The following is a 25621-nucleotide window of genomic DNA, read 5'->3' on the forward strand; positions in this document are numbered from 1 at the left end:
AACACTCAGGGAGATATTTTACCTTACAGAAACAAGCACCTATGTTCTAATGTCTTTATACTCTTTTGCAACCTCGCTTGCCCAGGAGATGTGATGATCAGACCATGTCCCTGTACAGTCAGACACATCCATTACACAGTACACAACAGGAGCACATCTGTAAGATTATCTCAGCACAGGAACATTTTTGTAATGCATCCAATTGTGAAACTTATTTTTATTCCATGATCTATTGATTAAAATGAAATTTGTTCATGGGACAACCCCTTAACCGCTTTAAAAAATCAACATTCCAAGTAGAAAATTATGAACTTAATGAGAGGTAGGCCACTAGTAAAGATGCCGGGCTCTTTTCACCTTAAGTCACTGATCTTAACTTTGTTACCATTTGCCCATTTAGCTTAACTATTACGTTTCGTTATGATATAAAAATCAGCAAGACATAAAATTACTTTTATTGTGAATCTTTAGCATTCTCAGCAATTTGGTGTGTCTCTCAGTATACAATTCATATACCTGCATCAGACAGGGAAAATGTCAGCCTCCAGACACTCCTAAAAAAGGAACAAACTCTTTTTAGACATGACTTATACCAAATGTCAGTTTTACTATACAAAATATGGGCAGTCAGACAAAAATGTAACCACAGACTAGCAGTACTTCTAAAGCCTGCTTTACACACTTCAATAGATCTTTCAATCCGTCGTCGGGGTCAAGTTGTAAGTGACGCACATCCGGCATCGTTCGTGATGTATTTGCGTGTGAAACCTACATGCGATCGATATTGAACGAAAATACGGTGATCGCGTACACGTCGTTTATTCCTCATACATTGGACGTTTGGTAGTACGAAACTAGTGAATTGTAACGTGTGACATCCCTCATACGATTTCGGTGTCTGATGCTATGTGCGCAGGTGTGCGCTCTGCACCGCAGCTTAAAAAAGGTCTGCTTCAGAGCGCAGCTGAAAAGCTGCATTCTGAAGCGCCTCACAATGTCTGTCATTCACTAATCTCTGTCAGTCCGTCACTATCTCTGTCCCTCTCTCTCTCTCCATGTCAGTCTATCCCCCTCTCTCATATACTCACCGATCCCCGATCCCCGGCGCTGCACGGCGTTCACACTGCTCTGGCGGCTTTTACTGTTTTGAAAAAGCCGGCCGCCCATTAAACAATCTCGTATTCCCTGCTTACCCCGCCCACCGGCGCCTATGATTGGTTACAGTGAGACACGCCCCCCACGCTGAGTGACAGGTGTCACACTGCACCCAATCACAGCAGCCGGTGGGCGTGTCTATACTGTGTAGTGAAATAAATAATTAAATAATTAAAAAAAACGGCGTGCGGTCCCCCCCAATTTTAAAACCAGCCAGATAAAGCCATACGGCTGAAGGCTGGTATTCTCAGGATGGGGAGCTCCACGTTATGGGGAGCCCCCCACCCTAACAATATCAGCCAACAGCCGCCCAGAATTGCCGCATACATTATATGCGACAGTTCTGGGACTGTACCCGGCTCTTCCCGATTTGCCCTGGTGCGTTGGCAAATCGGGGTAATAAGGAGTTATTGGCAGCCCATAGCTGCCAATAACTCCTAGATTAATCATGTCAGGCGTCTATGAGACACCCTCCATGATTAATCTGTAAATTACAGTAAATAAACACACACACCAGAAAAAATCCTTTATTAGAAATAAAAAACACAAACACATTCCCTCATTACCAATTTATTACCCACAACAAAGCCCTCCTTGTCCGGCGTAATCCAGGATGATCCAGCGTCGCATCCAGCGCTGCTGCATGGAGGTGACCGGAGCTGCAGCAGACACAGCCGCTCCTGTCACCTGCACGCAGCTAATGAAGACAGCCGGCGATCAGCTGAGCTGTCACTGAGTTTACCCGCGGCCACCGCTGCAGCCACCGTCGTGGAGCAGTGTGAACGCCGTGCAGCGCCGGGGATCGGGGATCGGTGAGTATATGAGAGAGGGGGATAGACTGACATGGAGAGAGAGAGAGGGACAGAGATAGTGACGGACTGACAGAGATTAGTGAATGACAGACATTGTGAGGCGCTTCAGAATGCAGCTTTTCAGCTGCGCTCTGAAGCAGACCTTTTTTAAGCTGCGGTGCAGAGTGCACACCTGCGCACATAGCATCAGACACCGAAATCGTATGAGGGATGTCACACGTTACAATTCACTAGTTTCGTACTACCAAACGTCCAATGTCCGTGGATGCAGCGGTGGCCGCGGGTAAACTCAGTGACAGCTCAGCTGATCGCCGGCTGTCTTCATTAGCTGCGTGCAGGTGACAGGAGCGGCTGTGTCTGCTGCAGCTCCGGTCACCTCCATGCAGCAGCGCTGGATGCGACGCTGGATCATCCTGGATTACGCCGGACAAGGAGGGCTTTGTTGTGGGTAATAAATTGGTAATGAGGGAATGTGTTTGTGTTTTTTATTTCTAATAAAGGATTTTTTCTGGTGTGTGTGTTTATTTACTGTAATTTACAGATTAATCATGGAGGGTGTCTCATAGACGCCTGACATGATTAATCTAGGAGTTATTGGCAGCTATGGGCTGCCAATAACTCCTTATTACCCCGATTTGCCAACGCACCAGGGCAAATCGGGAAGAGCCGGGTACAGTCCCAGAACTGTCGCATATAATGTATGCGGCAATTCTGGGCGGCTGTTGGCTGATATTGTTAGGGTGGGGGGCTCCCCATAACGTGGAGCTCCCCATCCTGAGAATACCAGCCTTCAGCCGTATGGCTTTATCTGGCTGGTTTTAAAATTGGGGGGGACCGCACGCCGTTTTTTTTAATTATTTAGTTATTTAATTCACTACACAGTATAGACACGCCCACCGGCTGCTGTGATTGGGTGCAGTGTGACACCTGTCACTCAGCGTGGGGGGCGTGTCTCACTGTAACCAATCATAGGCGCCGGTGGGCGGGGTAAGCAGGGAATACGAGATTGTTTAATGGGCGGCCGGCTTTTTCAAAACAGTAAAAGCCGCCAGAGCAGTGTGAACGCCGTGCAGCGCCGGGGATCGGGGATCGGTGAGTATATGAGAGAGGGCTGCTAACTTCAGTTACTCAGGAGATTAGCGGTCATTGGTGAGTCTTCACGGGTGACCGCTAATCAGGGCGCGACACAGACAGAGCCGCAGCATGACAATGAAGTCGGGTGAAGTTCACCCGAGTTCATTCTGACAGTGCGGCTCTGTCTGTGTCTGCTGTCATCTGCCATTCAGCTCTGCTACATGGCTGTCTGTGTCTGCTGTCAGCGGCCATGTAGCAGAGCTGAACGGCAGATGACATAGTAAAAACGCATCCCTACACATTACACACGCTTGTCAAGACAATAAATAAAAAAAAAAAAGGTGCTCAATGCATACGTCACAGAACACATGATCTAAAGGATCGCACACAAAATTGATCAATTTAACATAGACTACTAACGCTCGTGTGACAGCAAATGAACGACCTATGTGCAATCTCATTAGATCGCATATGCGACCTGGGCGTGTCACATCGCATACGAGATCGCATACCTAATTGTAAGGTGTAAAGCAGGCTTAAAAAATAATAATACTGTAATTTCTATGCACTTAGTCCCAATAGAAAGGGTAAGGGCTAAAGTGTGAGGCAGCAAGTAGAGGGGGCGGTGGTAACAAACACACAACACAGAGGCTGACAGGATAATCAGGATATTTAACCTTTCCTAAATGTCTTTTAACTGTATTGTTTCTTGTATTTTTTTTTTCCAACAACTTTTTTTAATGTAGGGACGAAATGAAATTTCTTCATTCAATTTTTTTATTGTTAGTCTATTGCTATTAAAGTAATATACAGTATATATATATATATATATATATACCATATATATATATAAATAAATATATATATATATAAAAAATGTAGGTGTAACCAGAGCAATTTTAATAATGATTTTGCAAGGTTTTCATTTTTTTATATCTCCCAGTCCTTGCCCATTAGGCACCGAAATACAGGTGACTTTTGTAGAAAGCTTCATTTTTGGAACCTCTGCTTTGATAATTGGTTTCCTAGGATATCTGAGAGTTGTGGACATCCCCTTTAAAAGATTGTATAGCAGTATCTGATGGAACATTCATTGGGTAATTAATATATTAAAAGGAAGCAGGGTAGTTTGCAGTGCTGGGGACCTGGAGCCAAATCCCACCAAGGACATCTACAAGGAGTTTGTATGTTCTACCCGTGTTTGCGTGGGCTTCCTCCGGGTAATCCAGGTTCTTCCCACACTCCAAAGATATACTGATAGAGAATTTTGATTGTGAGCCCAAATTATGGTGCTATAAAAGAGAGTAAAATAAATTATAATATATTTAAAAGGAACATCGTTGTTATCCTGAATTGTTGCAATCCTTTAATTAGGCAATCACATGAGTGAACCAAGTTCTTCAACTCTGCTGAACACTGTAAATTGGGCTGTTTTTGCTACACTAACATCTTTTGACATCCACCTATCTGATCAACTGAGTGTTTCCCATTTATTGACGTCACAGCTCGATGACACCAATTCCAACTCCAGGGTCCCTTAGTCCTTCCAGCTAGCGATTGATTATACTAAGACCCATTATATAGATATTCCAGGCTTACAATACTGTGCCTATAGACAATGTTCTACAAATGGTATGCACAGGGATATTTATATATTTTACAATCTTTTGTCAAGGGCCCCAGTATTTACTAGCCTAGGTGCTTCCTCTTATCAGCCCTCTGCCACACAGCTGTCACTAGCAGTGGGAGCACATAAAAGATATGGCTGCTGAGACGTAGGGACAGAGCGAGCGCCCTGCTAAAATCGTGTCACGTAGCCCTAATTCATCTGCTCTCATTAGAGTGAGCTAGGGACAGCAGTTATGTCCAAGAGCACAGCTCTGCACATGACACACGAACGGTTTGGGGAATAGAAAATTGCTTTCTCAGGAAGCCCAGCCAATTAAGGACTTGACCATATTGAATGTCAAGTGTTAATTTAGGTTTTTCTTCATTTTCCCAGCGGTAATGAGGGTCCTGTGATGAGCAAATACATGTCAAGTAAAAGTTGATTGCATGAAGGACCTGAGTATTATATGTCACTGGCAAGTCACAAATGTAGTCTAGCCTTTTAACCCATTAGGTGAGCCCAGAAGAGGAAGGGTAAAGGATTAACCGTGCCATAATGATGAGGAGAGATGCAGCGATTTACAGCTGAAGGAGAGAGAAAGCGCAGGAAGCAAGTCCAATGAAGACTTTCAATGGAAGCAATGATCCTGTTACTTGCTTTGTACATTTAAAGGTTTCCTTTATATACATCATGCAGTCTTTTATATATATATATATATATATATATATATATATATATATATATATATGTATATAAAACAAATTATATATATATCTACAGTATATATATATATATATGTATATATATAAACGGAACTTCGGGGTCATGTGCACTGAGCCAAAATCCAGTGTTCGGCGGCGATGGCGGCCGGAGAGGTGAGTGAGATCATCCTCTGACGCTATGCATTCATTAGTATGTTAGCACGCCCACAGGGGCGTACTAACATGATAGTGGGGCCGGCTAGCCAGGGGAACTAGCGCCCAGGGGACTAGTCCCTTCGCTCATTAGTATAAGATAAAAGATTTTTAGAAATACTTTTTCTAAATATCTCTTTATCTATGCTAGTGTATACAGGGACAGTTAGGAAGGGATTAGCAATATGCACCCAGAACTGCTCGTGGTTTTGGGTGCATATTGCACCTGACAGGTTCCCTTTAAAAAAAATTGGTAGATATGCATGAGTAGATAAGAAAGAAAGAAAGAAAGAAACAGGTCCTGTGGACTGATGAGGTTAAAATAGTACTCTTTGGCCACAATGATCAAAGTAAAGTATGTGTGGAGTAAAAAGGGCACAGAATTTCTGTAAAATAGAATCTTGGCAACCATTAAGCATGCAGGTGGATCTAGAATGTTTTGTTCGGTTGTGTTGCAGCCAATGGCACAGGGAATATTTCACAGGTAGAATGCATTCAATGAAATTTCAACAAATTCTTGATGCAAACATAACACCATCTGGAAAAAAAAACCTTAAGTTAAAAAGAAGATGGCTTCTGCAAATGGATAATGCTTAGAGATGAGTACACCCGAATTTTAAAGTTCAGTATTCATACTGAACATAGACTTTACAAAAAAAATCAGTGTTTGAGTTTGGAGTTCGGGTGCTTTATGAATGCAAACCAATTGTGTGAGCATCACTGTGCTCGGTCAGCGTTATTGGATGTACTGTATAGAAAAAAAAATAAAAAAATCCACCCTCCTTCCACCAAAAGTGCTCTTCTGTTTATGGCTGGCTGTATGTGGGCAGAGAGCCAAACTGCCCAATTACTGATTTCCAGTGAGGCTCGTATCAAGTTCAGGTCCAGAGCAGAACTTTATCTAAAGTCCGGCTGGACCCACCGAACCGAACTTCCAATGGTCCGCTCGTCTCTAATAATGATCCTAAACGCACGTCAAAATCCCCAATAGACTACCTCAAGGGGTGCAAGATGAAGGTTTTCCCATGGTCCTTGTAGTTTCCTGATCTGAATATCATTAGAAATCTGTGGCTAGACCTCAGAAGAGCAGTGCATACAAAACAACCCAGGAATCTCACAGAACTGGAAGACTGTTCCAAGGAAGAATGGATGAAAATCCCTCAGCCAAGAATGAAAATACTCTTAGCTGGCTACAAAAAACAAGCATTGGTGCTTGCCAAAGGGGGTACTACTAGGTACTAAACATGCAGGGTGCCCAAACTTTTGCATCCGCCCTGTTTCCTTTTTGTATTATTTTAAAGATGTAAAATATTAAAATACTTTTTTTGCCTACAATACGTAGGAAAAGTGTCATCTATACCTTTATGGCTTTTAGAGATCATTTCATCTTCAACTTGCTAAACTGTTTACAATAACAGTAATTTTGACACTGACCAAAAGTTTGGACACACCTTCTCATTCAAAGAGTTTTCTTTATTTTCATGAATTGTAGATTCACATTGGAGGCATCAAAACTATGAATTAACACATGTGGAATGAAATACTTTATAAAAAAGTGTGAAACAACTGAAAATATGTCTTATATTCTAGGTTCTTCAAAGTAGCCACCTCTTGCTTTGATTACTGCTTTGCACATTTGGCATTCTCTTGATGAGCTTCAAGAGGTAGTCACTGGAAATGGTTTTCACTTCACAGGTGTACCCTGTCAGGCTTAATAAGTGGGATTTCTTGCCTTATAAATGGGGTTGGGACCATCAGTTGTATATCTGAAACACTGTGAGGTTGCATAGAAAATATCGTTAGTTGCAAGCTTCTCTTCACACCACTCTAATTAATTGACAGGTCTCTCCTTATCATTTGCATAGCCAGGCTTTGATTCATCCTGCCGGTGATTCAGGAAGCATGAATCTAATTATAGTATCCCTTTAAAAGTTAACTTTCTGCGCAATGATATTCTACATTAGTGTTAGGTTAACAAGGCTAAATCTTTATTATTTTCTAACATCTTTTCTAACATTAAGAAAGACTTTGATGTATTAAGCAAAAATGTCACATCATGGGCTGAATAAAGTCCCTAAAGGCTGCTTTACACGCTAATTCGCTATCGTTGGGGTCACGGAATTCGTGATGCACATCAGGCCTCGTTAGCGACGTCGTTGCGTGTGACACGTACGAACGACCGCTAACGAGCATAAATACTCACCTTATCGTTGATCGTTGACACGCTGTCCAGTTCCCAAATATCGTTGCTGCTGCAGGTACGATGTTGTTTGCCGTTCCTGTGGCAGCACACATCACTATGTGTGACACCACAGGAACGAGGAACCTCACCGTACCTGCACCCGCCGGCAATGAGGAAGGAAGGAGGTGGGCGGGATGTTACGTCCCGCTCATCTCCGCCCCTCTGCTTCTATTGGGCGGCCGCTTAGTGACGTCGCTGTGACGGCAAACAAACCGCCCCCTTAGAAAGGAGGCGGTTCGCCGATCACAGCGACATCGCTAGGCAGGTAAGTAGTGTGACGGGTCCGAGCGATGTTGTGCACCACGGGCAGCGATTTGCCCGTGACGCACAACCGATAGGGGCGGGTACGCACGCTAGCGATCTCGCTAGCGAGATCGCAGCGTGTAAAGCGGCCTTTACACTTGATTTTTGGATTTGGTGTGCTGCCTTTCTTTTGGAGAAGTGTAGGAAGATAAATAGATAAGATAGATAGATAGATAGATAGATAGATACAACTTTGTAGGATTTTTTTCCAAGTAGTTCAGGCCTCAGCTTTCTGCAGTAATTTGTTACCTTGTTCCTTTGTACATATCGGGGGACATCTGATATCTCGGCTAAAGCTTCTATCAAGTGAGATTCCAATAAGCTAGCCTGGTCACACAGCGGAAAGACTCAAGGGAAATTACAAATATCTTCAATGTCTTTGGTCAAACTGAACATAGCGAGGGTTAATGCCAATTCAGGTCTTGTATGTTTTCACTGGGACTTTGTTAAGGCACCCAATGTAAATTTCAGTGACAGCAGCTCTTGCTGATTCAACCTTTTCTCTGTCACCTTTGACGGATGGTTCCCGATGCAATCAGCCACACCACCTCAGCAAGTCTTGATTTTCAGGAGCTGCTGACTGAATTGGTAAAACTAAAACTTAATTATGAATAAAAGCGAAAATGGCACAACAGTCCATTCCAACGCAGGTAATATTAACTAAAATAGTGCATCCGCCTCATTATCCATTAGTTGCCCTTACCCCGGGAATCCCCACCCGCCGTCCTTCCCTCATTTATTTATTTGTTGATAAATTTAAGGAGTCCGACAGCTGACACAGATGGATACTCTGAGTGTATAGGGCGAGGAGTTATAAATTAACACATTATTTGCTCCTAATGTGAAATACTTGAAGATGCATTTTCTCGGTCCCTTGACATCCACCCCAGTGAGGGCTCGCATTGTACTTTTTTTTTCTTCGAGTGGCATTGATTTGTTAAAGCGCTGAATTAGCATGTCAGGCCAGCTGCCTGTTCCAGGGCTGTGTTATAGAGAACTGTCTTTTTTTCCTCACTAGTTTTACTTCCTGCTGCCTTGGCCACACACACAGCTCCACATCTTGCTTAGGCTAGCTTTTTAGCATCATACATTATTTGTCTTTTACCCCCTTCATGTAGTACAGGTAATAATGAGACTGAGAATGACATCATTTACATTTCTGTATGATATTTCAGGATTTCAGGGAATGTTATCCACAAATTGCAGAACACAGAACAAAACCAATTTAGTTTTCTCCATGCAAACTAAAATTATAATATGAATATGTATATATATATATATATATATATATATATATATATATATATATATATATGTGTGTATATATATATATATATATATATATATATATATATATACATACACATACATTTTTGTAAATGTTTTATTAGTGATGAGTGAATAGTAAAATATTAGGGTTCAAATTATTTGTGCCGAATAGTTTGTACTGTTCGTGTATTTGTCTCAAATAATGAACTTCCCGGAAGTCAATGGGAAACTCAAATATTTTTCCAGGATCTTGCAGGGAGGTCTGAGAGGGCTGTGAAAATGCTACATTGGATGGAAAAGTGCTGAAACTGAATGGGGACAGCATGGGGAGGTGCCTTGATGCATTTCTGATTCATAGTTCGTATCTGGGAATAATGTTGTCAGAGTATTACAAGAATGAAAGCAGGAGAATTATACTTGCAGAGTTTCCCCACGGTTGTCACACGCTTCCAGGTCCAATCATTACCCTTACGAATATTCACTGCTTTCCCACCCACCCTCTGTAAAAGTGTCTGTGATTGGTTGCAGTCTTGCTTCCCCCACCTACCCTCTGTGCCGGCTTCTGTGATTGGCTTCCCTGACACTAGCTATCTGGGTCAGGAAGTGGAGCGTACAAATAAATAAATTGGAAAAAATGACGTCTATGAGACCCCCTCATTACTGATAATGTATTTAGAAATAAATAAATACACAACACATAGAAACATCCTTTGCTTAAAAAAAAACCCAAAGAAACCCACACTCTTTCTACAATTTATTAAACCCCCAAAACATGTCCACACAAGGCCCTACAACGATCACAGCTCTGCTACATCCTGAGGTTGCAGTGCGCGGTCACAATAGAAAACATGACCAATCACCGCAGCCTCTGGACACACTGATTGAACTGCAGCTCTGAGAGTGGTGATGTCAGTGAGTTCACCTGAGGTCACAGCTGTGGTTCCCATGTTACCCCAGCTGTGACCTCAGGTAAATTGACATGAGGTGAACTCATAGAACTCAGTCGACTCACCTCAGGTGAAGTCATTGAACTCAATGCCGTATTACCAGATTAGGCTGTGTGCACATGTTCAGTATTTGGTTGCAGGCATTTCTGTATCAAATCTCCATCTCCAGGTAAAAAAATGCAACTAAACCGCATGCGTATTTGATGCGGTTTTGGTGCGTTTTTTTCTGAGCAGTTGCAGATTTGGTGCAGAATTGTCTGCAACCAAATACTCAATGTGTGCACATAGCCTAATCTGGTAATTCATCTTTGAGTTCATTGACTTCACCTGAGGTCACAGCTGGGGTTCCCACGGTACAGCAGCTATGACCTCAGGTGAACTGACTTGAGGTGAACTCATTGAACTCAGTGACCTCACCTCAGGAGAAGTCAATGAACTCAAATTTTTCTACATGTTTTTTTCATTGGTTTTATGCAAATACCGTATTTTTCGGACTATAAGATGCACCCTGGTTTTAGAGGAGGAAAATAGGAAAATAAAACTTTAAGCAAAAAAATGTGGTCATGACACACTGTTATGGGGCGAGGATCTGTTGCTGACACTGTCATGGGGGTAATGTCCCAAAATTCTCTACTAAGGTACCCCATCCTGGTAATGATCCTCCTGCCTTGTATATGATCCTGCTATAAACCCCCATCCTGCTCATATACCAGCATCCTGCTCATATTCCCTCATCCTGTTCATATACCCCCATCCTATTGATATACCCCCCATCCATCCTATTGATATCTCCCCCATCCATCCTGCTCATATACTCCCATCCTGCTCATATACTCCCATCCTGCTCATATACTCGCATCCTGCTCATATACTCGCATCCTGCTCATATACTCGCATCCTGCTCATATACTCCCATCCTGCTCATATACCCCCATCCTGCTCATATACCCCCATCCTGTTCATATACCCCATCCTGTTCATATACCCCCATCCTGTTCATATACCCCCATCCTGTTCATATACCCCCATCCTGTTCATATACCCCCCATCCATCCTGCTCATATACTTCCATCCTGCTATATGCCCCCATCGTTCTCATATACCCCCATCATTCTCATATAACCCCATCCTATTCATATACCCCCATCCTGTTCATATACTTCTTCCTCTTCATATACCCCCATCCTCTTCATATACCCCCATCCTCTTCATATACTCCCATCCTCTTCATATACCCCCATCCTGTTTATATACCCCCATCCTGTTCATATACCCCCATCCTGTTCGTATACCCCCCATCCATCCTGCTCATATACTCCCATCCTGCTATATGCCCCCATCGTGCTCATATACCATCCTGGTATTTGGCCTGTATCCTACAGCACAGAGAAAAAAAATAAACGCCACTGACCTGTGTGTGTGGAGCCGTTTCCCTGCAGCATCGCGATGTCTTTCTGTCTGTGCCGATCAGCTGATCAGCACAGATCAGCTGACCGGCACAGACAGGAAGACATCGTGTGCTGCAGGGGGACGGCTCCACACACGGGGACGGGTGAGTGTACTGATTCACTGCACCCCGCGCTGATGATGACGCGCGGGGGGCAGTGAATACAGCCGCACATGATCACTCCAGGCTGTAATTGCCAGGGGTGATCATGCGGACCGGCTCTTTACTATGCGCGCGTCCCCGCTCGTCCTCCTGCCCACCTGTCAGCGCCGGGCCCGGCTTCTGCGCTGAGAGATGGGCGGGAGGATGGGCGTGCATATGTAATGAGCGGGCCCACGTGGTCACGGCAGGTGCTGCTGCTGCCTGCTCGTGCCCCCGATGACTCGCTCCACCGCAGAACCCTCGTTCCCGGCCGCAGCCCTATAGTCAGACCATAAGACACACCCCCAACTTTCCCCCAACATTTGGGGGAAAAAAAGTGCGTCTTATGGTCCGAAAAATACGGTACATGCTGATAAAAATTGCTTTTTATAGTACCATCAAAACCTGAGAATCCAGAAATCTTATGCACATACAGCATACACCTGCTTTTTTTTCTGACTGAAATTGAAAACACTTGCATTTTTGCAAAAAGCAGCATGTCAATTCTTTCATAGTTTATGCTGCTTTTTCACCATTGAAAAAAAAGCAGCTGCGTTTTTGCCGCTTTTTTTGGCTGCGTTTTTTTTTTTTTGCTGCTTTTTTGCCGCTTTTTTGATGAATGAAACTAACTTTATTTAAACATGTACTGTAGACAAATGACATATCAAAAACACAGCAGCAAAGTAGCAAAAAAGCAGCTAAATACGCAGCTTTTTTTGCTGCCAAAAGATCAGGTTTTCCTGCAAAAAAAAAGCGCAGCAAAAATGTGCTGTGTAAACATAGCATTAGTATTATGTATTTCTTTAAATTTGCCAGAGATATGAGCCTTTTTATTTGGGCTAATTTTATCGCTCCCACAGAATCCAGTAAGCTGATGAATCTGTTCATTATTTCCCTCCTCCCATAAACTGCAATGAGTATAGTAGCATTCTCTCATAGCTACTTAAACACCTAATTGACTCCTTTTTGTGCTACATAGAATCCTGGACTCCCTCATTCTGCCAAATTATTGTGGCCCTGTGATGTAGCAAAACAGTACACGATCTATCTCCATTGTGATAACCACCATTCTTCTTATCCTTGAGATGGAAAATACATCCATCAGACACTGTAACCACTTTCTTTAAATTATGTAGGGTTCAAGTCAAACAACTGAAATGGCCACTCCAGAATCTTCCAGGACTTTTTTTGAATCCAAGTTTTGTTGGACTTTGGCATCATAGTCTTTTTGGGAGTTCCAATGACGCCCAATATTCAGTTTCATAACAGAAGATTTTCTCCTAGGATTTCCTGATACTTGATTGAATCCATCTTGCCTTCCCCATACTGCAGGTTTTTAGTGATAGAAGAAGCAAAGCAGCATCAGAACATCACTGAGCCACCAGCATGATTCACTCTAGGCAAGGTGTTCTTTTTAGCATATGCTTCATTCTTCCTTCTCATACTGCTGATCTATCTCAATACTTCTGTGGCTTATTTATTTGGTTTGTGCATTAGAGCCTACTTTTCTTGTGTTTTTAGGGACCGTAGATATGTACTTTTTGTAGTTTAGCCATGAAGACTATCAACGTTTCTTACGTCCCTTACTGTGCAATTTTAAACCTCAGTACTTGCTTGCATCAAATGATGCTGCAGGTCTCTTGCAGTCTCTTCAGGGTTTTTGACTGCGTGCCTCCTTAGGAATCTGGTGACGGCATCCTCTTTTTTTTCACATTCTGGTAATGTAGCCAGTGGTCCTATAACTTTGAGCATATGAACTATGCTGCCAAGTGTACCTCTAGAAACATTCACTGCCTTTCCTAAACTTTTGTATCCTTTTTATTGTTTGCGCAAGGCAATGACCTCTTACCATGAGAGTAACTAAACCTGTTAATAGAAAATTAATAATCGCTTTAGGCTGATGGGAAGTCAGAAGGCATGACCTTATAAGTTAAAATTAGAAAACTGATGGCACTGCCATACGTCTTGATGCTGGCTGCTGGGTTCACATAAAACTGGCCTTTTTATGAGCTGTGTCTCAATTTTTAAATTTATTTCCTTAGCAGTAATGCATGTCCAAATTCCTGTATTCAATGTTTGCATAGCTCAGTGTCTCAGACTACAGTTGTATATTTGTTACACTATATTTCATTTTCATTTTCATTTTGCACCTGTTCACATTTGTCTGTTAGGAAGTGCCATCAATTTTAGCATTTTATGCTGTAGGAAAATGTTCTGATGTGCAGGACACTCAGAGGCGTTCCTGTTCCTATCACTGCCATCATCTGTACTCCAAATGAGTACGTTGTAATATCAATGCAGCTGAAGGCAAGCAAACTGGGGAAAAATAGGGTTCTGGATGTCAATTTTTTATTAGATTGAAAACAAAACCCCTTATAAATTAATTGGCAAAGTTTCAAAACTTTTAATGCTGGATAAAATTATTAAAAAATAAATAGAAGCCTAGTTACCTTGGGTTCAATTTTTTTTCCTGTACAATTTTATTGTTTTTCCTCAAGATAATTGGTGCTGGAGGTGTTTGGCATCAAGTCATTCTACCCTAATTAAGAGAATTAACCGACTTGTTTTGCTTAGAATGTTATTGAACAGACCTGGTATATTCATTGACAATTGAAAGATCTTCCAACATACAGTGGGTATGGAAAGTATTCAGACCCCTTTCAATTTTTCACTCTCTCATTGCAGCCATTTGGTAAATTCAAAAAAGTTCATTTTTTTCTTATTAATGTACACTCTGCACCCCATCAAGACAGAAAAAACAAATGTAGAAATTTTGCAAATTTATTAAACAAGAAAAACTGAAATATCACACGGTCACAAGTATTCAGACCCTTTGCTCAGACACGCCTATTTAAGTCACATGCTGTCCATTTCCTTGTGATCCTCCTTGAGATGGTTCTACTCCTTATTGGAGTCCAGCTGTGTTTAATTAAACTGATAGGGCTTGATTTGGAAGGCACACACCTGTCTATATAAGACCTCACAGCTCACAGTGCATGTCAGACCAAATGAGAATCATGAGGTCAAAGTAACTGCCCAAGGAGCTCAGAGACAGAATTGTGGCAAGGCAGAGATCTGGCCAAGGTTACAAAAGAATTTCTGGAGTACTCAAGGTTCCTAAGAGCACAGTGGCCTCCATAATCCTTAAATGAAAGACGTTTGGGGCCACCAGAACTCTTCCTAGACCTGGCCATCCAGCCAAACTGAGCAATCGTGGGAGAAAAGCCTTGGTGAGAGAGGTAAAGAAGAACCACAAGATCACTGTGGCTGAGCTCCAGAGATGCAGTAGGGAGATGAGAGAAAGTTCCACAAAGTCAACTATTACTGAAGCCCTCCACCCGTCGGGCCTTTATGGCAGAGTGGCCTGACGGAAGCCTCTCCTCAGTGCAAGACATATAAAAGCCCACACATAGAGTTTGCAAAAAATCACATGAAGGACTCCCAGACTATGAGAAACAAGATTCTCTGGTCTGATGAGACAAAGATAGAACTTGGTGAAAACTCTAAGCGGTATATGTGGAGAACACTGGGCACTGCTCATCACCTGCCGAATGCAATCGCAACATTGACTTCTATGGGAGAGTGTTGTGGGAAAACTCTGTGACTTGTATCAGCCATTGTGGGAGGAGGAGCTGAGATATGTCAATCACATATTTTTAATGGGATTATTCTATTATAACCCCTTTATATATCATAATAGAAGTGCTTCATTCATTGTAATCTAAGAAAAAGACTGATGGCACATCCTATCTTTCTAATGTGAACAGGTGCAAACTAATAAGAAACAAAGTAACAAAAAGGAGACAGTTGCACTCTGTAGTGCTAAGATATGTGGAACAATGAATATGGGAATTTAGACATGCATTACTGCTATGAAAAACATGTAAAAAATGTAGATAGCACACAAAATTGGCCAGTTTTTTTGTGAGCCCAACAGCCAGCAGAAGGTGACCTCATTTATGTTGGACCCAAGGCTACCATCAAAGATAAATATAGGGCAATACCCCCAACATATATCTACAATGGAAGCATTGAACAAGATATGGATACTTGTAAGCAATTTTGTGTGTACAGCTGTTGGTCTTCCTAAGCAATAGTGGAGAAATTGATATCCTCGCCACTGCCCTGCGGTATTATTGCTTTGCCCTTACTGATAAAGGTTGGCATTCCAATAACAGGAGTGAATATGAGCTTTCACTAGTCTCTTCTTGCTTTATATTATAGCTTTTTGGAACTGTAGGCTAAGGCAGCAACCATTTCAGATCAGAAAGCAGCTGATTGTACAAGCCTGAAGGGGACAGACAGAAAGTTGAGAAGTGCGAGGCAAAATATGAAATGCTTTTAAGGCTACTTGCTAATGACGCCTACATGTAGCTTCCCAACATTTAGGCACATATGGTGTTTGGATGGCATTGGGTATCTCCTTTATGACCATGACTTTGTAGACACACTACAGATTTCTTATCAATATCTTAAGTCAGGAGACTCCGTTAAGTAAGCGATTTGGATTTGATGTAGAACCTTTACTTTTAGATTGTATTTGGATCACTAAGTCACGGGGAAAAATTGTACGGAATGTGACATTCTGATTGGTAGACAGTAGCTTTACATGAAACCATTAAAGGGAATCTGTCAGGTGCAATATGCAGCCAGAACCTCAAGCAGTTCTAGGTGCATATTGTTAATCCCTGCCTAACTGTCCCTGTATTCAATAGCATAGATAAAGAGATCTTTAGAAAAAGTATTTCTAAAGATCATTTATCTTGTGCTAATGATCGTGGGGACTAGTCCCCTGAGCTACAGTTCCCTTGGCTAGTCGGCTCTATTAGCATGTTAGTACGCCCCTTTGTGCATCCGACATCTGGCCCGATGCTGGATTTCGGCTCAGTGTGCATGACTCCGGAGTTTGGGTCATGCGTACTACTTCAGTTTAAAGCCAGCACGCGTACACCCGACCCCAAACTGTGGGGTCATGCGCACTGAGCCGAAATCCAGTGTCGGATGCTATGGTAGTGGGGAGGAGATCATCCTCTGACGCTGTGACTTCATTAGAATGTTAGCACGCCCACAGGGATGTACTAACATGCTAATGGAGCCGACTAGCCAGGGGAATTAACGCCCAGGGGACTAGTCCCTGCGCTCATTAGCATACGGTAAAAGATCTTTAGAATTACTATTTCTAAAGATCCCTTTATCTATGCTAGTGTATACAGGGACGGTTAGGCAGGGATTAGCAATATTTATCCAGAACTGCTCATGGTTGTGGGTGCATATTGGACCTGACAGGTTCCCTTTTAGTTTTACTATGAAAGTTGAAGGTAGTTGAGCTTTACCTGGATTTTTGTGGCACCAGACTATGTAACTATTAGGAAATTGAATGAAAAGATCTTGATTCCAATTATCTAGCTGATTTTCACTCTTCTGGCGATTCTAGATTTGCAAGCTTAAGGCTTATGATTAAGGACTTTTCTTGCATTCCAACTGTCCGAAACGCGTCAAGCCATGATATCGTCATGGAATCGATGATATTTTCTTTGGATTTTTAACTTTTTGAGTAAAGTTTCTATATTTTATATATTTTTTCGTTGGATATATATTTTTCTACCCTGGAACTAGTGCAGAGTCCCGTCTTACTCCTTCTATTTGCCTCACGGACCTGCCTGTCTGGTGGACTGCCTGCATCCCATCTGAACTGAGCGAATACATATACGGGTGAGCTGAATTTTTTCTTTTTTAGTACCCATTATTACATGACTGGATATTATTACATTTTTTTTTTATCTATTTCTGTTCCGTTCTATTTCTTTGTGTAAAAGCTGATGATAACCAACATAACAGCCTTTATATTTCTAGAAATATAACCACCATAAATAGAACCTTTATACTGTAATACTAGAAAAATGTTTGTGTGTTCTCCCTGTTTTTGGGTAGTTTTCCTCTCACACTCCAAAGACATATTAATAAGGAATTTAGATTGTGAGCCCCAATGGGGACAGTGATGATAATGTATGTGAAGTGGAGATTAATGGAGCCTTTATAAGTGAGTAAAAGACATAAATAAATAGATAGGTATGATTTAAACACTGCAATTTTGCAGCGCTGGGGTCCTGGACTCAAATCCCACCAAGGACAACATCTCCAAGGAGTCTGTATGTTCTCCTCCTGTTTGTGTGGGTTTCCTCTGGAGACTCCAATTTCCTCCCACACTCTAAAGACATATAGATAAGGAATTTAGATTGTGAGCCCCACTGGGGACAGTGATTATATCTGTGAAGCAAGGTGGAAGTTATTGGTTCTTCCTGTACCTGCAATGGTCTCATCCGGGTTCTCTGGTGATTTCCTCCCACACTCCAAAGACATTACAGTACAGAGTTTAGATTGTGAGCCCCAATGGGGATAGTGATTATATCTGTGAAGCAAGGTGAAAGTTATTGGTTCTCCCTCTGTCTGTGTGGGTTTCCTCCAAGTACTCTGGTTTCCTCCCACACTCCAAAGCCATACTGATAGGGAGTTTAATATGTGAGCCCCAATGGGGACATTGATTATGTCTGTGAAGCAAGGTGGAGGTTATTGGTTCTTCCTGTACTTGCATTGGTCTCTTCCAGTTTCCTCAAACACTCCAAAGATGTACTGAAAGGGAATTTAGATTGTGAGCCCCAATGGGGACATTCTACAGTACAGAGTTTAGATTGTGAGCCCCAATGGGGACATTGATTATGTCTGTGAAGCAAGGTGGAAGTTATTGATTCTTCTTGTACTTGCATTGGTCTCCTCCAGTTTCCTCCCACACTCCAAAGACATACTGAAAGGTAATTCAGATTGTGAGCCTCAATGGGGACAGTGATGATGTCTGTGAAACAAGGTTGAAGTTATTCGTTCTTCCTGTATTTGCATTGGTCTTGTCCGGGTTCTCCTATTCCCTCCCACACTCCAAAAACATTCTGATACGGAATTTAGAGTGTGAGTCCCAATGGGGACAGTGATGATGTCTGTACAGTGCTGTGGAATATGATGGCGTAAAATAAATAGATGGATACATGATTGCTTCATTGAACAGGTTTTCCATTCAGGATTTTAGAAACAAATTAGGCATCATCCAGTTTTCTTAGCTAGTAAAATGAGGAAAAGTAGCTCGATGTCTTATATACACATGTGCTTCATTTCTTTTATGGGAAATGCCTTTTAATCGTTTATTAAACTGCTATGTAACACTGTTCACACATAAGGAGCAGCCCAGAACCTTTACTATTAACCCTTCGGAATGATTATTCACCTAAAACACATAAGTAGCAGCCCAGAACCCCTACTATTAACCCTTCGGAATGATTATTCCCCCAAAACACATAAGGAGCAGCCCAGAACCTTTACTATTAACCCTTCGGAATGATTATTCACCTAAAACACATAAGGAGCAGCCCAGAACCTTTACTATTAACCATTCGGAATGATTATTCACCTAAAACACATAAGGAGCAGCCCAGAACCTTTACTATTAACCCTTCGGAATGATTATTCACCTAAAACACATAAGGAGCAGCCCAGAACCTTTACTATTAACCCTTCGGAATGATTATTCACCCAAAACACATAAGGAGCAGCCCAGAACCTTTACTATTAACCCTTCGGAATGATTATTCACCCAAAGCACATAAGGAGCAGCCCAGAACCTTTACTATTAACCCTTCGGAATGATTATTCACCCAAAGCACATAAGGAGCAGCCCAGAACCTTTACTATTAACCCTTCGGAATGATTATTCACCTAAAACACATAAGGAGCAGCCCAGAACCTTTACTATTAACCCTTCGGAATGATTATTCACCCAAAACACATAAGGAGCAGCCCAGAACCTTTACTATTAACCCTTCGGAATGATTATTCACCCAAAGCACATAAGGAGCAGCCCAGAACCTTTACTATTAACCCTTCGGAATGATTATTCACCCAAAGCACATAAGGAGCAGCCCAGAACCTTTACTATTAACCCTTCGGAATGATTATTCACTCAAAGCACATAAGGAGCAGTCCAGAACCTTTACTATTAACCCTTCGGAATGATTATTCACCCAAAGCACATAAGGAGCAGCCCAGAACCTTTACTATTAACCCTTCGGAATGATCATTCGCCCAAAGCACATAAGGAGCAGCCCAGAACCTTTACTATTAACCCTTCGGAATGATTATTCACTCAAAGCACATAAGGAGCAGTCCAGAACCTTTACTATTAACCCTTCGGAATGATTATTCACCCAAAGCACATAAGGAGCAGCCCAGAACCTTTACTATTAACCCTTCGGAATGATCATTCACCCAAAGCACATAAGGAGCAGCCCAGAACCCCTACTATTAACCCTTCGGAATGATTATTCACCCAAAGCAAACAACTTTTCCTGCAGAAAAGCGAGGGATCGGAGCTAACAAAGGAGGTGTTGTGTGCCAGGAGGGTGTTAGTTCAGCTAGTAAAGCATCTGTAGGAAGGTCTTATGGAGGGTTAGGATTTCCCATCAGCTGAGTAGAAAATGACCGATTCTTCTTTCTCTGCGCCTGCCCTGAGGACTGCCCAAGCCATGGAGTGACACAGGCGGTCACAAGCCTGTCACAATGCTAGCCCAGGTCAGGGGTGAGCCAAGGAGCACACATGCTTGTGGAGAAACATAGGTGGCTTTCCCTGTAAAGCCATGTTTTCCATAGGCTCCAGCTCAGCATGGCAGGGGCACTATGTGCTGTATCTGGGGCTATGCTCATGTGCTAGGAGTCCAGGTCACATGGAGCCTCTCTGGCCACCAGTACATCCTGGCCATGAGGGAGGAGGAGGTGAGGAGTGTGTATCAGGGGCTCTATATGCACATGATGGAGGAGGGGGAACACACTGAGGGAAGGGAGGGTTTAGGGCAGCCAGGAGGGAGGGAGACATGACTGAGACACTCAGGAACTATGAGAGGAACACTTCCCTTGGAAAAAATGACCATCCAACGTGAGTCTGATCCGCTGTGACAGTCACTTACAAGCATTTTTTTTCTTTTCGGTTTTTTTTTCGCATTCCCTTAAACTTTGACTGTTAACAGCTGAAGAAAATATGACAGGACACACGCACGAGAGGTTGGGAGACACGGGCAGAGGAGCGCGCCACCGCGGAGAGAGCCGAGCCCTGTAATGCCTGAGGTGTCCCTATACAGTCACTATTGCACGGCGGCAGGAGTGCACGCACTGCTCCACTGACTGAGGCCAGAGCAGCTCATGGTACTGTATGCCCCCACTAATATCCTGGGAGGGAGGGAGGGAGGGAGGGGGGGCATGAGGGGAAGGCACCGGCTGCGCTCTTTCCAGCTTCCTAACCACCTTACTGCGGCATGAAGGGTTAATCACCGTCTCCAGATGTCCTCCTCACAGCTTTGAAGATTTTTTTTTTTACGAGCGCACTAATGAAAATGGTGTGGTACCCTGGGCAGAGCCCTGGCACACAAGGTGTTAAGTCTTCGTTGTGTAACTGGATGAAAGCTAGTAAATGTGATGTGTTATGGCGACCTCTGGTTAACCCCTCTCTGCCCGGTCTGTAACTTTTACAGTAACAGATGGGCAGCATGTCTCCAAGTGATGACTCGTGCTGTGAGAGGACTGCATTGTCTTTGTGCTAGGGTTAACGTCACATTAGAGGCAATACTGACTATGTCTGGATCTATGCAAAAATCTAAATATCAGAATTGTATTATGTGTGATGGAAGAGCTTAAATAGCACTTCCCGAATATAGCAAGGAAGCATTGGGGGTCAGCTCATCAACACATGGGGAATTGGGGACACCTCTGCTGCCCTGCCAGCCTAGACCAGAGGAGCACAGCATGAGAACACAGAAGGGTACTGCAATATGATTGGGGACACCTCTGCTGCCCTGCCAGCCTAGACCAGAGGAGCACAGCATGAGAACACAGAAGGGTACTGCAATATGATTGGGGACACCTCTGCTGCCCTGCCAGCCTAGACCAGAGGAGCACAGCATGAGAACACAGAAGGGTACTGCAATATGATTGAGGACACCTCTGCTGCCCTGCCAGCCTAGACCAGAGGAGCACAGCATGAGAACACAGAAGGGTACTGCAATATGATTGGGGACACCTCTGCTGCCCTGCCAGCCTAGACCAGAGGAGCACAGCATGAGAACGCAGAAGGGCACTGCAATATGATTGAGGACACCTCTGCTGCCCTGCCAGCCTAGACCAGAGGAGCACAGCATGATAACACAGAAGGGCACTGCAATATGATTGAGGACACCTCTGCTGCCCCACCAGCCTAGACCAGATGAGCACAGCATGAGAACACAGAAGGGTACTGCAATATGATTGGGGACACCTCTGCTGCCCTGCCAGCCTAGACCAGAGGAGCACAGCATGAGAACGCAGAAGGGCACTGCAATATGATTGAGGACACCTCTGCTGCCCTGCCAGCCTAGACCAGAGGAGCACAGCATGAGAACACAGAAGGGTACTGCAATATGATTGGGGACACCTCTGCTGCCCTGCCAGCCTAGACCAGAGGAGCACAGCATGAGAACGCAGAAGGGCACTGCAATATGATTGAGGACACCTCTGCTGCCCTGCCAGCCTAGACCAGAGGAGCACAGCATGATAACACAGAAGGGCACTGCAATATGATTGAGGACACCTCTGCTGCCCCACCAGCCTAGACCAGAGGAGCACAGCATGAGAACACAGAAGGGTACTGCAATATGATTGGGGACACCTCTGCTGCCCTGCCAGCCTAGACCAGAGGAGCACAGCATGAGAACACAGAAGGGCACTGCAATATGATTGAGGACACCTCTGCTGCCCTGCCAGCCTAGACCAGAGGAGCACAGCATGAGAACACAGAAGGGCACTGCAATATGATTGAGGACACCTCTGCTGCCCTGCCAGCCTAGACCAGAGGAGCACAGCATGAGAACGCAGAAGTGTACTGCAATATCATTGGGGACACCTCTGCTGCTCTGCCAGCCTAGACTAGAGGAGCACAGCATGAGAACACAGAAGGGAGCGGCGATATGATTGGGGAATTGGGGACACCTCTGCTGCCCTGCCAGCCTAGACCAGAGGAGCACAGCATGAGAACACAGAAGGGTACTGCAATATGATTGGGGACACCTCTGCTGCCCTGCCAGCCTAGACCAGAGGAGCACAGCATGAGAACGCAGAAGTGTACTGCAATATCATTGGGGACACCTCTGCTGCCCTGCCAGCCTAGACTAGAGGAGCACAGCATGAGAACACAGAAGGGAACGGCGATATGATTGGGGAATTGGGGACACCTCTGCTGCCCTGCCAGCCTAGACCAGAGGAGCACAGCATGAGAACACAGAAGGGTACTGCAATATGATTGGGGACACCTCTGCTGCCCTGCCAGCCTAGACCAGAGGAGCACAGCATGAGAACGCAGAAGTGTACTGCAATATCATTGGGGACACCTCTGCTGCCCTGCCAGCCTAGACTAGAGGAGCACAGCATGAGAACACAGAAGGGAACGGCGATATGATTGGGGAATTGGGGACACCTCTGCTGCCCTGCCAGCCTAGACCAGAGGAGCACAGCATGAGAACACAGAAGGGTACTGCAATATGATTGGGGACACCTCTGCTGCCCTGCCAGCCTAGACCAGAGGAGCACAGCATGAGAACGCAGAAGTGTACTGCAATATCATTGGGGACACCTCTGCTGCCCTGCCAGCCTAGACTAGAGGAGCACAGCATGAGAACACAGAAGGGAACGGCGATATGATTGGGGAATTGGGGACACCTCTGCTGCCCTGCCAGCCTAGACCAGAGGAGCACAGCATGAGAACACAGAAGGGTACTGCAATATGATTGGGGACACCTCTGCTGCCCTGCCAGCCTAGACCAGAGGAGCACAGCATGAGAACACAGAAGGGAACGGCGATATCATTGGGGACACTTCTGCTGCCCTGCCAGCCTAGACCAGAGGAGCACAGCATGAGAACACCTAAGGGAACGGCGATATGATTTGGGACACCTCTGCTGCCCTGCCAGTCTAGACTAGAGGAGCACAGCATGAGAACACAGAAGGGAACGGCAATATGATTGGGGACACCTCTGCTGCCCTGTCAGCCTAGACCAGAGGAGCACAGCATGAGAACACAGAAGGGAACAGCGATATGATTGGGGAATTGGGGACACCTCTGCTGCCCTGCCAGCCTAGACCAGAGGAGAACAGCATGAGAACACAGAAGGGTACTGCAATATGATTGGGGACACCTCTGCTGCCCTGCCAGCCTTTACCAGAGGAGAACAGCATGAGAACACAGAAGGGTACTGCAATATGATTGGGGAATTGGGGACACCTCTGCTGCCCTGCCAGCCTAGACCAGAGGAGCACAGCATGAGAACACCTAAGGGAACTGCAATATGATTGGGGACACCTCTGCTGCCCTGCCAGCCTAGACCAGAGGAGCACAGCATGAGAACACAGAAGGGAATGGCAAAATGATTGGGGAATTGGGGACACCTCTGCTGCCCTGTCAGTCTAGACCAGAGGAGCACAGCATGAGAACACTGAAGGGAACGGCTATATGATTGGGGAATTGGGGACACCTCCGCTGCCCTGCCAGCCTAGACCAGAGGAGCACAGCATGAGAACACTGAAGGGAACGGCTATATGATTGGGGAATTGGGGACACCTCCGCTGCCCTGCCAGCCTAGACCAGAGGAGCACAGCATGAAAACACAGAAGGGAACGGCGATATCATTGGGGACACCTCTGCTGCCCTGCCAGCCTAGACTAGAGGAGCACAGCATGAGAACACCTAAGGGAACGGCGATATGATTGGGGACACCTCTGCTGCCCTGCCAGCCTAGACTAGAGGAGCACAGCATGAGAACACCTAAGGGAACGGCGATATGATTAAGGACACCTCTGCTGCCCTGCCAGCCTAGACCAGAGGAGCACAGCATGAGAACAGAGAAGGGAATGGCGATATAATTGTTGACACCTCTGCTGCCCTGCCAGCCTAGACCAGAGGAGCACAGCATGAGAACACAGAAGGGAACGGCGATATGATTGGGGACACCTCTGCTGCCCTGCCAGCCTAGACCAGAGGAGCACAGCATGAGAACACCTAAGGGAACTGCGATATGATTGGGGACACCTCTGCTGCCCTGCCAGCCTAGACCAGAGGAGCACAGCATGAGAACACAGAAGGGAATGGCAAAATGATTGGGGAATTGGGGACACCTCTGCTGCCCTGTCAGTCTAGACCAGAGGAGCACAGCATGAGAACACTGAAGGGAACGGCTATATGATTGGGGAATTGGGGACACCTCCGCTGCCCTGCCAGCCTAGACCAGAGGAGCACAGCATGAGAACACTGAAGGGAACGGCTATATGATTGGGGAATTGGGGACACCTCCGCTGCCCTGCCAGCCTAGACCAGAGGAGCACAACATGAGAACACAGAAGGGAACGGCGATATCATTGGGGACACCTCTGCTGCCCTGCCAGCCTAGACTAGAGGAGCACAGCATGAGAACACCTAAGGGAACGGCGATATGATTGGGGACACCTCTGCTGCCCTGCCAGCCTAGACTAGAGGAGCACAGCATGAGAACACCTAAGGGAACGGCGATATGATTAAGGACACCTCTGCTGCCCTGCCAGCCTAGACCAGAGGAGCACAGCATGAGAACAGAGAAGGGAATGGCGATATAAT

At 44.6% G+C, this 25621-nt stretch overlaps 1 protein-coding gene across 4 annotated transcripts in view; it reads left to right on the forward strand.

The window, feature by feature from the left end:
- The window catches only part of BNC2 (basonuclin zinc finger protein 2), a 952623-nt gene that overhangs the window by 563799 nt on the left and 363203 nt on the right, over positions 1 to 25621 (forward strand). Inside the window, exon 1 of one of the 4 annotated variants that reach the window (XM_075316513.1) lies at positions 20904 to 21153. The exons of the other annotated variants lie outside the window; for them this stretch is intronic. Coding sequence (XP_075172628.1) covers positions 21151 to 21153 — 3 coding nt within the window. The 5' untranslated portion in view covers positions 20904 to 21150. Of the gene's footprint in view, positions 1 to 20903; positions 21154 to 25621 lie in introns of those variants that run through there. 4 annotated transcript variants of the gene reach the window in all.

This window comes from Anomaloglossus baeobatrachus, chromosome 1, assembly GCF_048569485.1.
Source record: "Anomaloglossus baeobatrachus isolate aAnoBae1 chromosome 1, aAnoBae1.hap1, whole genome shotgun sequence".
Classification (NCBI taxonomy): Eukaryota; Metazoa; Chordata; class Amphibia; order Anura; family Aromobatidae; genus Anomaloglossus; species Anomaloglossus baeobatrachus.